General features: G+C 39.3%; 1 protein-coding gene across 1 annotated transcript in view; it reads left to right on the top strand.

Moving 5' to 3' along the window:
• Positions 1-15753, top strand: part of STK36 (serine/threonine kinase 36) — a 786440-nt gene that overhangs the window by 32959 nt on the left and 737728 nt on the right. Inside the window, exon 2 of the mRNA XM_044086614.1 lies at positions 5807-5929. Coding sequence (XP_043942549.1) covers positions 5846-5929 — 84 coding nt within the window. The 5' untranslated portion in view covers positions 5807-5845. The remainder of the gene's footprint in view (positions 1-5806; positions 5930-15753) is intronic.

The raw sequence follows: 15753 nt of genomic DNA on the forward strand, positions 1-15753 counted from the left end.
AAGTGTATACTTCTTCCACTTTGGCCATGAGAGCTTTGAATTGCCAGTTTCACATGTTGAAATACCAAAATTATCTCCTTTCACAATTAAAGTCTAAGGTAGATGCTTTGGCGGAAGGTATTGAGTGTAAAGAGTTGCAGGATTTAGTTCATGTTTCTGAACAGGTGGGTAAGCATTCTTTGCAATGTGGTTTTGATGCTGTGCAGGCCTCTTCGAGGGTGGCTGCCACTGGTTCGGTTCTTCGCAGGCACGCCTGGCAGAGGGATCAGAATTTAGCTGAGCATGTGAAGACAAGGATTTTAGATGCTCCTTTACAATCTGATGTGTTGTTTGGTTCGCCTGTGGAAGCAGTTCTAAAGAAAATGGAAGACAAGGCTAAGTCTATGCAGACTGTTAAAGATTTTTGCAGATTCAGCCTCCAAGTTTAGTAGAAATTGGCCTACCAAGGGGTGGACATATCCTGCTTATGATTCCCAGTCTAGGGGTAGGTCTAGACGTAGTAGGGGCAGAGCTCAAGGTTCTTTTAGGCCTAGAACAGGGAGTTCACCTGCTCAGTCTTCTGGTGAGGGCAGGGGTCAGTCCTTTCGTAAACAGACCCAATGACCTGCCTTTTCAGCTGCCCGAATCTTCTCGTCTGGCAGCACCTTTGGGAGGAAGGTTGGCACTTTTCAAAGAAAACTGGAGTTTAATTACCCAAGACAGATGGGTATTGGATATCATTCACCACGGTTACAGGTTTTATTTCCATACCTTGCCTCCTTTCAAAGGCATGCCAGACATTCCTCCTCAGCAAAGGAAAGAGGCTCACAAGCAAATTTCTCTGTTACTCCAAATAGGGGCCATTCAGCCGGTTCCTGTGCCAGAAAGGGGCCTAGGATTTTATTCTCGCCTGTTCCTAGTACCAAAAAAGGGGAACACGTGGAGACCAATTTTGGATCTGTCTATCCTCAACACTTATCTGGACATTCCCAAGTTCAAAATGTTGACGTTACAACAGCTTTTACCTCTGCTAGGCAAAGATCACTGGATGGTAACTTTGGATCTCAAGGAAGCTTACCTTCATGTTCCTATCAGACTAATTTGCAGGAAGTATCTGCGTTTTCGAGCTGGAAATTCTCATTATCAGTTCTCTGCATTGCCCTTTGGCTTATCTACTGCGCCCAGAGTATTCACAAAGTTCTGGCTCCAGTAATAGCTTTCTTCAGGCTAAAAGGAATACAAATCTATCCTTATTTGGACGACTGCCTGATTCTGGCTCAAGAAAGGGACGACTTCTTCAGCATTTGGAATATGTGATAGCAGTGCTAAGATGCCTAGGGTATTCTGTGAACGAAATAAAGTCCAGTCTAGTACCCTCTCAAGACATGTGCTTTCTGGGTGTGAGACTGAATACAGCAACCCAGATGGCCTTTTTAACCCCGGACAAACAAAAGAATCTTTCTTTACTTCCATCAACTATCTCATCAGTCCGGGCTGACTGCAAGGACAGTCCTTCAAGCCTTAGGGTTCATGGCATCTTGTATTCTGGTGCTTCCCAATGCCAAACTGCATATGAGGAAGCTGCAATGGTATCTCAAAATGTATGGACACAGCACTGCCAAGATTTGGACACTGTCATTCAAATAATACCTTGCATTCAAAAGGAATTTTTGTGGTGGGCTCAGGAATGTCACCTAAACAAGGGACTCTCTGTGACCCGGCCAGAGGCGAGTCAGATTCTAACGACAGATGCCTCAGACACAGCTTGGGAGCTCATCTGAATGGAAAGTGGATACAAGACAAGTGGCCTGCCAGACTGCAGCATCTACATATCAACATGAAGGAGATGTTAGCAGTCCAGTTTGCATTACTGGCTTTCAAGGATTTACTTCTTCCAGGGCAGGTGTTGATTCTAACAGACAACACAACTGTCATGTGGTACATCAACAAACAAGGGGGAACACATTCTTATCCTCTATGCAGGCAAGCAATGATTTTGTGGGAGACTGCGTTAAGCTTGCAACTGAATCTTCAAGCAAGGTTTCTGCCAGGAGCACAGAACTCCTTAGCAGATGTGTTAAGCAGGCAAATCATGGATCTCCACGAGTGGAAACTGGATCTTCATGTATTTCAGAAATTGACAGTGTCATGGGGAACTCCAGACATAGATCTGTTCGCTTCTCCACTAAACCACCAGCTGCCAAAGTTTTGCACAAAAAGGTTTCATCACACAGCCTGGAAAGTGGATGCTCTTTCTTTCAGTTGGAAAAATCTTCATGTGTATGCCTTTCCACCTCTGCCTCTCCTTCCAAAGGTACTCCTAAAGGTCAGACAAGACAAGCCAAGGATGATTTTAATAGCTCCAGATTGGCCTCGGCAGCACTGGTACCCATTGCTGAGGAGTCTGGTAAGGAAGCCTCCATGGCCCTTACCCTTGATTCCACACCTATTGTCTCAGAAGGACGGGCATCTACTCAATGTCAAGCTTCACTCTCTTCATCTAACAGCCTGGCATATTCTGTTTTGAACCATAGCAGGTCTCAGCTTCCTCAACAAGTTTTAAATGTGATTATGGAAGCCAGAAGACCTAGTACAAGGAAAGTGTACGCAGAAAAATGGAAGAGATTTTAATTTTGGAGTGCAGCAAAGGATTTGGATGTTTCTGAGCCAAATTTGAGTGTGGCTCTTCAATATCTTACTGAGTTATTGGATAAAGGTTTGTCTTTCTCTTCCATTAAGATTCATGCTGCAGCAATTTCAGCTCACTATGATTGTGACCCACCATTGTTTTCTCATCCTTTGTTCAAGCAATTTCTTAGAGGGGCAAAGAATATAAGACCCCCACGTAGAGCTCCTACTCCTGCTTGGGACCTCAATTTTGTGTTGGAGAAACTCACTCTACAACCTTTTGAGCCTGCAGCTACTGCTGAATTGAAATATTTGTCATGGAAGACTGCTTTTTTGTTAGCTATTACCTCTGCAAGAAGGGTGTCTGAATTGCAGGCCCTTATGGCGGTTGAGCCTTTCCTGATTTTTCATAAGGATAGGGTATCTTTACGTACTAATCCTTCCTTTATGCCTAAAGTGGTTTCTAGTGTGGCTTTAAACCAAACTATTCATTTGCCTACCTTTTATACAAATCCCCAAAATAAGGGGAAAAGATTTTGCACACTTTAGATGTACACAGGCAATTACGTTATTATTTAAGCAGGACTAAGGATTTTAGGCAGTCTCAGCAGTTGTTTGTTTCATTTGCTTTGAGTTCTCAGGGTAAGCCTGTGTCAAAACAAACTATTTCTAAGTGGATTGGGTTTTGCATTACTTTCTGTTACTCCCATCATGGCAAGGAGATTCCAGCTGGGATTAGGCCTCATTCCACTAGGGCTACTGCCACTTCAACAGCATTTCTAAGGGGGGTGGCAACTAAGGATATTTTGGAGGCAGCTACTTGGAGTTCAGTGCATACTTTCTCTAAGCATTACCACCTTCCTCTCTACTCTAAATCTAGGGCTGGTTTTGCCACTGCTATTTTACAGGGCATGTTGTCAGCTCCTGCTTCTTTGTGATTTGCCATCCTCCCTTTCCTCTGCTTTGGGATTCTACCCAAGTGTCAGGACTGCAGCAATGTGAGATGAAGAACATAGTACAGTTTTGTACCTACCATAAATGTAGATGTTCGAAGATCCACATTGCTGCAGTCCAATTTACTCTCCCTCCTTCCCCTCTGTGTTTAGGGGTGGTTGTGTGGGTGGGATTGTACCTTTCTGCCTTTGTATATATATTTGGTACAGGGGTGTTTGGTGTGTTGTTGTTTTTTGGTTTGGCCTTATCTTTTTAGGGTCTTCTGACATCTGGGGCAAGAAAAGACTGAGGAAATGGCGTCGGTCATGCGCATTTGTACCCTGACGTCCTGACGTCAGACTAATGCGCCTTGACCGACGTCAGCCTTATACTTTGGTATTCGGGCCGACTGGGACAGCGGACTACCCAAGTGTCAGGACTGCAGCAATGTGGATCTTCGAACATCTACATTTATGGTAGGTACAAAACTGTACTTTTCTATCTTGGAAGACTGCTCTTTTGTTAGCATTGACATCTGCCAGAAGGGTCTCAGTTACAAGCTCTCATGGCTGTGGAACCATACCTTATTTTCCATCAGGACAGAGTATCCTTGAGGACCAATCCTACTTTCATGCCTAAGGTAATTTCGAAAGTGGCCTTGAATCAGACTATTCACCTTCCTACTTTCTTTCCAAATCCTCAAAATAAAGGGGAAAGGATTTTGCATTCATTGGATGTGCACAGACAGTTGCGATTTTACTTGGACAAGACTAAAGATTTCAGGAAGTCTAACCAATTATTTGTTTCCTTTGCCTCCAGTTCTCTTGGAAAACCCATTTCTAAACAAACTATTTCCAAATGGATTGCTTATGGAATCAGATTTTGTTACACTCATCATGGAAAACAGTTTCCAGGGACCATTAGAAGTCATTCTACTAGAGCAGCTGCTACTTCTACAGCTTTCCTCAGAGGAGTACCTACCAAGGATATCTTGGAAGCTGCCACTTGGAGTTCTGTGCATACTTTTTCCAAGCACTACAATCTCCCCTTGTTTTCTAAATCTAGGGCAGGCTTTGCCTCTGCTGTCTTGCAGGGTATTCTTGCCTCCCCTTCTTCTATCTAAAGCCTCCTCCCTCTATACACTGCTTTGGGATTCCACCCTACAGTTATGACTGCAACAGTGAAACACGAAGAACATAGTACAGTTGTGTACACCTACCATAAATGTAGATGTTCGAGTGTCTTCACTGTTGCAGTCGGGGTTTCCCTCCCTCCTATCCCCTCTTTTTCTCTTTTGTGGTGTATTTGTGTTTCCTTGTTGGATTCATTTTTGATTTGTTGGGGACTTCTGACATCTAGGGCAAGAAAGGCTGGAGAAGATGGCGTCGGCTGAGGGCTATGTACCAAGGCGTACTGACGTCAGGATACTAGCTTATACAGCCGACGCCGGACCCAGACTTTGGGATTCTGGCCGACCTCGGGCTGCCTGCCGGCAGGAGCACCTTACAGTTATGACTGCAACAGTGAAGACACTCGAACATCTACATTTATGGTAGGTGTACACAACTGTACTTTCTGGAACAGACTATCCTTAAAAATAAAACAAAGCTCATCCATCCATATTTAAATGCAACTTGGATCTAAGGATAAGTAATAGAAATTGTACTTCAGGATTGCCCCTCATGCCACTAATGGATAGAGGCAGTTCCTAAATGCTGCATCCATTACATGGCCCCCTCAAATTATCTATGGTATGATCACAGTTCTCACTAGGGCTAATATACAATTATCAGCCATGGGGATAGCTAAGACCAATCAGAAAATGTTAATTCAAGCACCAGAAGGGAATTGGCCAAGCTTAAAATGTCCTCCAAGTGAACCTATGTTGTGGTAGCAAATAGTTATAAAAAATTACCCTTTTTAGTTCATTAAGTGCCCCTGTCACCCTCCTCCCCCCCAGTCTTTAACAGCTTCCGGCACCTATGCTGTTTGTTGCTAGAAGCTCTTGCTTCAAGTAAGAACCCCCAGCTAAGTATCTAGTTTTGTATATCTCATTTTTGCTTCTGTTCACTAAGTGTTCTGAAATCCTTCAGTGGGTTATTTAATTTTTGCAATGGTTATAGGTATATTTTGGGTGAAGAAGTAAAAGAGGTAGTTGGTGCGCTGTGTAGTGATTTATAAGATTTAATATGTTGCATGCTGGGTATTCTCTTCCCATCATTGCATTAGTGCCAAACATGCACACTGTCATTTTCTTTTTCTGTAGGCAGTTCTGTCCTGTTTGAGCACCAGCTGATGTGCTGCCATGGAGAAGTACCATGTTTTAGAAATGATTGGAGAAGGCTCCTTTGGAAGGGTCTACAAAGGACGGAAAAAGTTCAGTGCGCAGGTATGTATAGAAGGCTGTATTACAGTGACATTAAACTTTCCCAGCTTTTATTATTAAAAAAAAAAGTTTGTGGAAAACTCTTTCTGAAAGTTATACTGGCTTCTGAGCCTATATGATGGGGTGGATGGGAGCAGTGAGGTGCCCCCTCCCTGAATAATGTTTTTTTTTTTCTTCTGCATTTTTGCTCTCTTGGGAGAGAGAGTTATGTTTGTTGAAATTCTTTACACAGATTTGACGTAACCTATGACCTTCCCTAACTAAATGCTATCTTTTGCGCTGATGACATCCTTCTATTAGAACCTAACAGAAATTAGAAAACTCTACAATCCTAACTCAAAAAATCTACCTCAAACAAGCTACTGGGTCAGCCTTATGAACACCAACACAATACTACTGACTTCCAGGTAGAAACTATCAACCCTGCGCACTCTGTCAATCAGAGATTAGCAAGGAAATATTATCCCAAATGTCACACACTATAAATACTTAGGACTTGCACTTGACCCAACTTTATCATTTACTGTACACGTAGACAATACCATACAAAGTCCTGAATGAACTTAGACCATGTTATAAGCACATGCATTTACTATCTCCAGTATCCAGAGCTGCCATTGCAAACAGTATTCTCCCAAAAATAGAGTATCCCTACTGTTAGTCACTGTGGGGTCATCATATAATACCATCAGTCACTGTGCCCTCATCATATAATGCCATTAGTCACCATGCAGTCCCCATATAATGCCATTAGTCACTGTGCAGGCATCATATTGCGGGAGCTAGGTCAGACTCTAAACCGGTTACAAGTGGCGTTCCCCAGGGCTCAGTCCTAGGACCCTTCTGTTCGGCATATACTTCTCATAGGTACAGGCAAGCACAGGAGGACTATAGCAGACCAAGTTCACAGACTACTGCAAACTAGGAGCTATAACTGACTGTCCGGCAGACACAGACATCCACCAAAAGGGTACCACTGAGACAGATACCTGGTGTCAAAAATCATGGCCTCAAGCTAAATGCGAAAAAGTACATAGTTATCCCCTTTGGGAAAAACAAAGTACCCACAAACTACCACATAGGTGGTAGTCCCCTAAATGTGGAAGAAGTAATAAGGGATCTAGGGACCCAAATAGATAGTAATCTCACCTTTGGTAACCACATTGCCAAAGTGGTTAGAAAATCCTTCTACGTGGCCCACCTAATCACAGAAGGGTTCGCTTTCAGATCAAAAGAGGTAATTGTGTCCCTCTACTCATCCCTCATCTGAAACACAAATCCAAAAGCACTTGAAGGAAATAAGGCTGCAGGCTGTAGTTCGATAAATTTATTGAGGTATCACAAAAGAACATAAACGCTAACAGCACTCCACACTGCGTTTTCGTTTACAAGTAACTTCATCAGACAACCATTAGCACACCATACTGACCCCTTAAATACAACTCACATAATTAACTTAAACATCAATTAAGCAAACAATTAATCACTGCCAGCTGCTCTCTTGAAAATGTATATAAAATTGCTGCAAAGCTCTGTTAAACTAAAAGAAATAACTTAAAAAGAAACTTCTACATCCAAATGTTATACATTCTTATAAAGATAACTGATCAGTCACTAAATTGTAAACCTAAACATAAATACATATAATTTAATAAAACACATATTTTCAACCATAAAAACAAATAAACTTTAAAACTGTATAAAATTCAGGAATATATATTAATGATGCTTTGGCGCCATCTAGTGGAAGAAACCATCATTTTTATAAGAAATTTTTTTTGTTGAAAAGCCATTAAATGCAATGCAATTTCTGAAGTATTACACAAGGCATCCTATCTACCTCGAAACTTAGGTAATAATTAAATACATACATTAAAATAAAAATAGATATATACAAATCAGTGTATAAAAAAACAGAGTATGTACTTTAAAATATTTCATAAGTGATTCAAAGTTTATCTGTCCTCATTTTAATAAATACATAAATATATATGCAAAAAATAAATATATATGTATGTGTGTGTGTATATATATATATATATATATATATATATATATATATAAATATATATATATAAAAACCGGGGCATGAACTCTAAAAAAATGTTTTATATAAGCGCTTCAGAGCTTATCTGCCCTCATTTTAATAAATACATAAATAAATATCAAAATATGTATTACAATAAATAAATGAAAAACCAGAGTATATACTTTAAAATATTTCATAAGTATTTCAAAGCTTAGCTGCCCTCATTTTCAGTACTGGAGTTATTGAAATCACATCATTCAGGCCTGGAGATTTATTAGCCTCCAAATATAGTTGCCATAATAACTCCTTGTACTCTATGGATGTCTCCCAATGGCCACCCCTAATATCTTTTTCAACTACTTCTAAAACAAAAAAATTATAGGTAGCTGAAGGGCAAACCAGTTTGTGTCTATACAAAGCATTTTTGGAATTGTTTGTTCTTATTTCATAATAATGTTCATAAATCCTATTTTTTAGCTTCCTTTCGGATTTGCCAACATAAAATGCATCACATACTTTACATAGGGCAATATAAATAATCCCATATGTATCACAGTTAGAGAAATACTTACTCTCTATTAAAATGTCCCTACTATTTACATAAATTGCATCATTTACACAAATAAGTGCACATTGCGAACATTTCCCACATTTGAAAGTCCCTACTTTAGTTCTTTTATTTTTATTCATTCCTTTGTTGCCTTCTAAGATATTTTTTAAATTTCTACCTTTGCGGTAGGTGCACTTCAAAGGTTCCTCAAAAAGGTAGTTAAGTTCTGACAGTTCACTAAATTTCATCCATCCATTCTTCTTCCAGTATCTTCCTAATCTGAATGGCTTGTCCACAATAATCTACTACAAAATTGTTTTCTCTTTCAAAATTATTCGTAGTAGTTTTCAATGGGACCTTCATTTTACCTCTACCTAAAATGGATTCAAATCTCTCCATTCTTCCTTCCCTGACTTCTTTCTCAATATTTTTAACCAATCCTGATGGGTACCCTCTCTCCATGAACATTTTATACAATAAGTCACATTCTCCATTAAAATCTGCCTCTCTCGAGGTCATACGACTTGCTCTTACATACTGTCCCTTCACAATCCCTTTCTTTTGATGGTAAGGGTGTGCACTCCCAAATGCTAAGTATGAATTAGAGAAAGTTGTCTTTCTATATACCTTCGAGAAGAAACCATTGTCACTCTTACCCACATTTATGTCCAGGAACCTTAATTCATTCCCATCACATTGAGATGTAAATTTTAAAAAACTAGTTGATTGTGAAATATGATTAAAAAATGTTTGAAATTCAACATCTGTGCCTATCCATAAAAAACACATGTCATCCAGGAACCGCTTATATAATTTCCAACATTGACTAAAACTGGAATTTATTATAAATTTATTTTCCCACGTTGAGAGTATAATGTTCCCATAAGTCGGGGCGCATCTAGCCCCCATAGCTACCCCCTGTATTTGTTTAAAAAATTCCCCTTCAAAATGAATATAATTATTAGAAAGAACCACATTCATCAACGTCATTATTAAATAAAGCTCATTATTGTCAAACTTCCCATAATTAATCAAAGCTTCTTCAAAAAGCTTCATACCGTCTTCATGGGGTATAGATGAGAACAAATCCACAATATCTATAGTATAAAATATCAAATCTTTATCAAAAACCTCTGGAGTTAATAATTCCAACAATTCCCATGAATCCTTCACCACTCCATTCCCTATGTTGTAAAGTACCTTTAATTTTGTATCCAACCATTTAGCTAACGGTGCTGTAACTGAATTTTCTGAAGCCACTATTGGTCGCATAGGTGGACTAACTATATGTTTATGCACCTTGGGTATCCCAAACATCATCGGTACCGTAGGTTTGTCAACATGTAGATACTGAAATGTTTGGATGTCAATCGAACCTTCTAGTAGTAGGTCATTTAGAACTAAAAAAACTTTTTTATTCCCTATATTAATTTCATTTAAAGAGGCTCTAAGATACCTTTCTTCATTATTCAATATTTCCATCATTTTCTCTTCATAGAAGAAGTGGTCCATTACAACCGTCCCTCCCCATTTATCAGGTTTCGAAATTCTAATTGATTTGTCATTACTTAAACAGTTTAACAAGGTGTTTTCCTCCTTCGATAAGTTGAAAACCATCTTGTTTCTACCCAACTCTTTCCTTATCTTTTTTTCCATTAATGTCTTAAAATTTTTCAGTTGTGGGTGTAGGGGGGGGGGGTTAAAGGTGCTTCGTCTTTTAAACATAGCATTAGCATCTTTGTTTCTATTTTGCCCATGGTATAAAATCTCGAAGTTTTTCTTCCTAAGAAAAAGCTTCAGATCAATCAAAACTTATCTGCCTTTCTATTGGGCACAAATTTTAACCCTTTAGAAAATAATTTAAAATGAATTTCCTCAATATTAACATGGCTATAATTAAAAATGTTATACCCTAGGAAAGTGTTAAGTGGTCCATCAACAATAATCTGCTCACTGTCTTGAGGTATATAAATCTGATTTTCGATTACCAACGTTGGTATCCTCTGTTGTAATTCACATATACACCCCCTCCCCCCACCCCTCTGAAAATTTTGCTGATGGCTATTCTGATAATTCCTGATTCTTTCTGATCTTCTCAATGGGGGATATTCTGATAAATCATTTAAATCACCTATTTCATTGTTCTCACTAATTTCTTCATTAATATGTTGTTCATTTTCAGCCCATGCTGTTCCCTCATCTGTCCTATCATAGAGTACAATGCCCCATTTCAGATGTACCTTACAAGACACCTGCAACAGCTTGGAAGACCACAGAAGTACCTCACCAAGAGGATCACTGGCCTCGGATGTCCTATGCAGCTCGACTGACAAAACTCCAGCTGTACTCGGTTGCATACCGCCTGCTCAGAGGTGATCTCTGCCTGACATACAAAGCCATGTCCAACCCAGAATTGATGGATATGCTCCACCTAAAGAAAACCGTATCCCCTCAAGCCACACGCTCTAGGGATCTAAACCTCACCACAACAATAAATAAGACATGCTGGAGGGATAGAGTCCTGTCCCATGCTTTGGAACAAGATTCCAATCTACATTAGGCAGAGCTCCTTGCTAACACTCTCTTCAAAAGAAACCTTGACGAGTGGATGGGAAACAAAGTTTACCCTGGGGATTACTTCAGTGGCTCTGCTGGACAGAGGCACAGGGAACTAATCTAAAGGGGGAGGCGGAGAAAGCCAACACATTCTGGCTAGGCTTATAAATGCCTTTGGGCAGATAGCCTAGTACCTACCTATGAACCTATAATGCCATTAGACACCATGCAGTTATGATGTAATACCAATATCCACTGTTCCCTCACTGTGTATAATATTGCTCACTGTGCTCTCATAGTGTAATAGCATTACTCACCATGCAGTCATCATATATAATATAATTACTCATCGTGCAGTCATCACGTAATACCATTAGTCACCATGCAGTCACTGTATAATACTGTGTCGTCATCATATAGTAATTGTGTCCTCATTGTGTATAATACCATTACTCACCATGCCATCATCATATATAATGCCATTACTCAGTGTCCTCAGTATAATAGCATTACTCACTGTGCAGTCATTGTATATATCATTACTCACCATGCCATCATCATATATAATGCCATTACTCACTGTGTCCTCGTAGTATAATAGCATTACTCACTGTGCAGTCATTGTATACATCATTACTCACCATGCCGTCATCCTGTATAATATGCCATTCCTCATTGTATATACCATTACCCACTGTGCCCTCATGGTGTAATACCATGACTTACTGTCCCCAATCATATACAATACCATTACCCGCTGGGACTTTATCATACATAATATCATTACTCTGCATACCCTCATCATATATAGTTAGAAATAAGACAAAAAACAGGGTAAAATAAATTGTTATCATAACATTCAAAACGCATATCAGAATGCCCTCAAAATTCTGGCCAGCTATAAACTCAGTCCTTCACCCAGGAAAATCTGCTACACCAATACCAAACATCCACAACAATTCTGATAGCATGACTACCATTTTTAACAAACATTTTACTGAATCTGTAATTGCCTTTTCCAAACAGCAAACTCCTACTCCTGATACCAAACCAGCCAAGTCTACAACTAGCAATACCTCTTCCTCCCCAGTTCCTACAGCCACTATAAAAAAAAACTACTACAGAAACTAAAACCTACTACACTTGCAGTAGATAACTTACCCAGTGAATACCTCAAAATTGCAGCTGAATCTATAGCCTTCCCAGTATCAATCCTTATAAATAGATCCATTCTCAAAAACAAGGTCCCTCAACTGTGGAAAATTTCCCATGTAATCCCACTTCATAAAGGGAGACCTTCCACAGAACTTACAAACTATCGGCCAATTGCTATTCTTTCACCTCTTTCTAAGCTACTGAAAAGGTGTGTTCATCTCCAGGTCATGAAATTCTTATTAACAAATAACTTTCTCGCAAATACTCAGCATGGGTTTCGCCTATCACATAGTACCACTACAGCTCTCTTATCCTTCAATAATACTGTAAACCATCACAGGAATAACAACAACTTTGTATCTGCCATCTTTCTAGATCTATCAAAAGCTTTTGATATGGTCTTCCATTCCAAACTAATAGACATACTAACTTAACTATCCTTCTCACCATCTGGCACAGCATGGTTTCATAACTATTTATCTGTCCATCAACAATCTGTTCTATGGCAGGGTGAGCCATCTCCAGGCCTTCCTTTATCCATTGGTGTCCCCCAAGGATCTATCTTGGACCCTCTCCTTTTCTCCCTCTTTACTAATAATCTACACACACCTACCCCACATGGTTCTATAATACAGTCTGCAGATGATTCAACACTTATCTGTCACTAATAATCTACACACACCTACTCCACATGGTTCTATAATGCAGTCTGCAGATGATTCAACACTTATCTGTCACTAATAATCTACACACAGCTACTCCACATGGTTCTATAATACAGTGTGCAGATGATTCAACACTTATCTGTGACTAATAATCTACACACACCTACTCCACATGGTTCTATAATGCAGTCTGCAGATGATTCAACACTTATCTGTGACTAATAATCTACACACCCCTACTCCACATGGTTTTATAATACAGTCTGCAGGTGATTCAACACTTATCTGTGACTAATAATCTACACACACCTACTCCACATGGTTCTATAATACAGTCTGCAAATGATTCAACACTTATCTGTGACTAATAATCTACACACAGCTACTCCACATGGTTCTATAATACAGTCTGCAGATGATTCAACACGTATCTGTGATTAATCTACACAGCTACTCCACATGGTTCTATAATACAGTCTGCAGATGATTCAACACTTATCTGTGACTAATAACCTACACACAGCTACCCCACATGGTTCTATAATACAGTCTGCAGATGGTTCAACACTTATCTGTGACTAATAATCTACACACACCTACTCCACATGGTTCTATAATACAGTCTGCAGATTATTCAACACTTATCTATGACTAATAATCTACACACAGCTACTCCACATGGTTCTATAATACAGTATGCAGATGATCCAACACTTATCTGTGACTAATAACCTACACACTGCTACTCCACATGGTTCTATAATGCAGTCTGCAGATGATCCAACACTTATCTGTGACTAATAATCTACACACAGCTACTCCACATGGTTCTATAATACAGTCTGCAGATGATTCAACACTTATCTGTGACTAATAATCTACAAACAGCTACTCCACATGGTTCTATAATACAGTCTGCAGATGATTCAACACTTATCTGTGACTAATAATCTACACACCCCTACTCCACATGGTTTTATAATACAGTCTGCAGATGATTCAACACTTATCTGTGACTAATAATCTACACACAGCTACTCCACATGGTTCTATAATACAGTCTGCAGATGATTCAACACTTATCTGTGATTAATCTACACAGCTACTCCACATGGTTCTATAATACAGTCTGCAGATGATTCAACACTTATCTGTGACTAATAATCTACACACAGCTACTCCACATGGTTCTATAATACAGTCTGCAGATGATTCAACACGTATCTGTGATTAATCTACACAGCTACTCCACATGGTTCTATAATACAGTCTGCAGATGATTCAACACTTATCTGTGACTAATAATCTACACACACCTACTCCACATGGTTCTATAATACAGTCTGCAGATTATTCAACACTTATCTATGACTAATAATCTACACACAGCTACTCCACATGGTTCTATAATACAGTATGCAGATGATCCAACACTTATCTGTGACTAATAACCTACACACTGCTACTCCACATGGTTCTATAATGCAGTCTGCAGATGATCCAACACTTATCTGTGACTAATAATCTACAAACAGCTACTCCACATGGTGCTATAATACAGTCTGCAGATGATCCAACACTTATCTGTGACTAATAATCTACACACAGCTACTCGACATGGTTCTGTAATACAGTATGCAGATGATTCAACACTTATCTGTGACTAATAATCCACACACAGCTACTCCACATGGTTCTATAATACAGTCTGCAGATGATTCAACACTTATCTGTGACTAATAATCTACAAACAGCTACTCCACATGGTTCTATAATACAGTCTGCAGATGATTCAACACTTATCTGTGACTAATAATCTACACACAGCTACTCCACATGGTTCTATAATACAGTCTGCAGATGATTCAACACGTATCTGTGACTAATAATCTACACACAGCTACTCCACATGGTTCTATAATACAGTCTGCAGATGATTCAACACGTATCTGTGATTAATAATCTACACACAGCTACTCCACCTGGTTCTATAATACAGTACGCAGATGATTCAACACTTATCTGTGACTAATAATCTACACACAGCTACTCCACATGGTTCTATAATACAGTCTGCAGATGATTCAACACGTATCTGTGATTAATGTACACAGCTACTCCACATGGTTCTATAATACAGTCTGCAGATGATTCAACACTTATCTGTGACTAATAATCTACACACAGCTACTCCACATGGTTCTATAATACAGTCTGCAGATGATTCAACACGTATCTGTGATTAATGTACACAGCTACTCCACATGGTTCTATAATACAGTCTGCAGATGATTCAACACTTATCTGTGACTAATAATCTACACACAGCTACTCCACATGGTTCTATAATACAGTATGCAGATGATCCAACACTTATCTGTGACTAATAACCTACACACAGCTACTCCACATGGTTTTATAATACAGTCTGCAGATGATCCAACACTTATCTGTGACTAATAACCTACACACTGCTACTCCACATGGTTCTATAATACAGTCTGCAGATGATTCAACACGTATCTGTGATTAATCTACACAGCTACTCCACATGGTTCTATAATACAGTCTGCAGATGATTCAACACTTATCTGTGACTAATAATCTACACACACCTACTCCACATGGTTCTATAATACAGTATGCAGATGATCCAACACTTATCTGTGACTAATAACCTACACACTGCTACTCCACATGGTTCTATAATACAGTATGCAGATGATCCAACACTTATCTGTGACTAATAACCTACACACTGCTACTCCACATGGTTCTATAATACAGTCTGCAGATGATTCAACACGTATCTGTGATTAATCTACACAGCTACTCCACATGGTTCTATAATACAGTCTGCAGATGATTCAAC

This window comes from Protopterus annectens, chromosome 10.part0, assembly GCF_019279795.1.
Source record: "Protopterus annectens isolate FY-2018-M chromosome 10.part0, PAN1.0, whole genome shotgun sequence".
In the NCBI taxonomy this organism is placed as follows: domain Eukaryota; kingdom Metazoa; phylum Chordata; order Ceratodontiformes; family Protopteridae; genus Protopterus; species Protopterus annectens.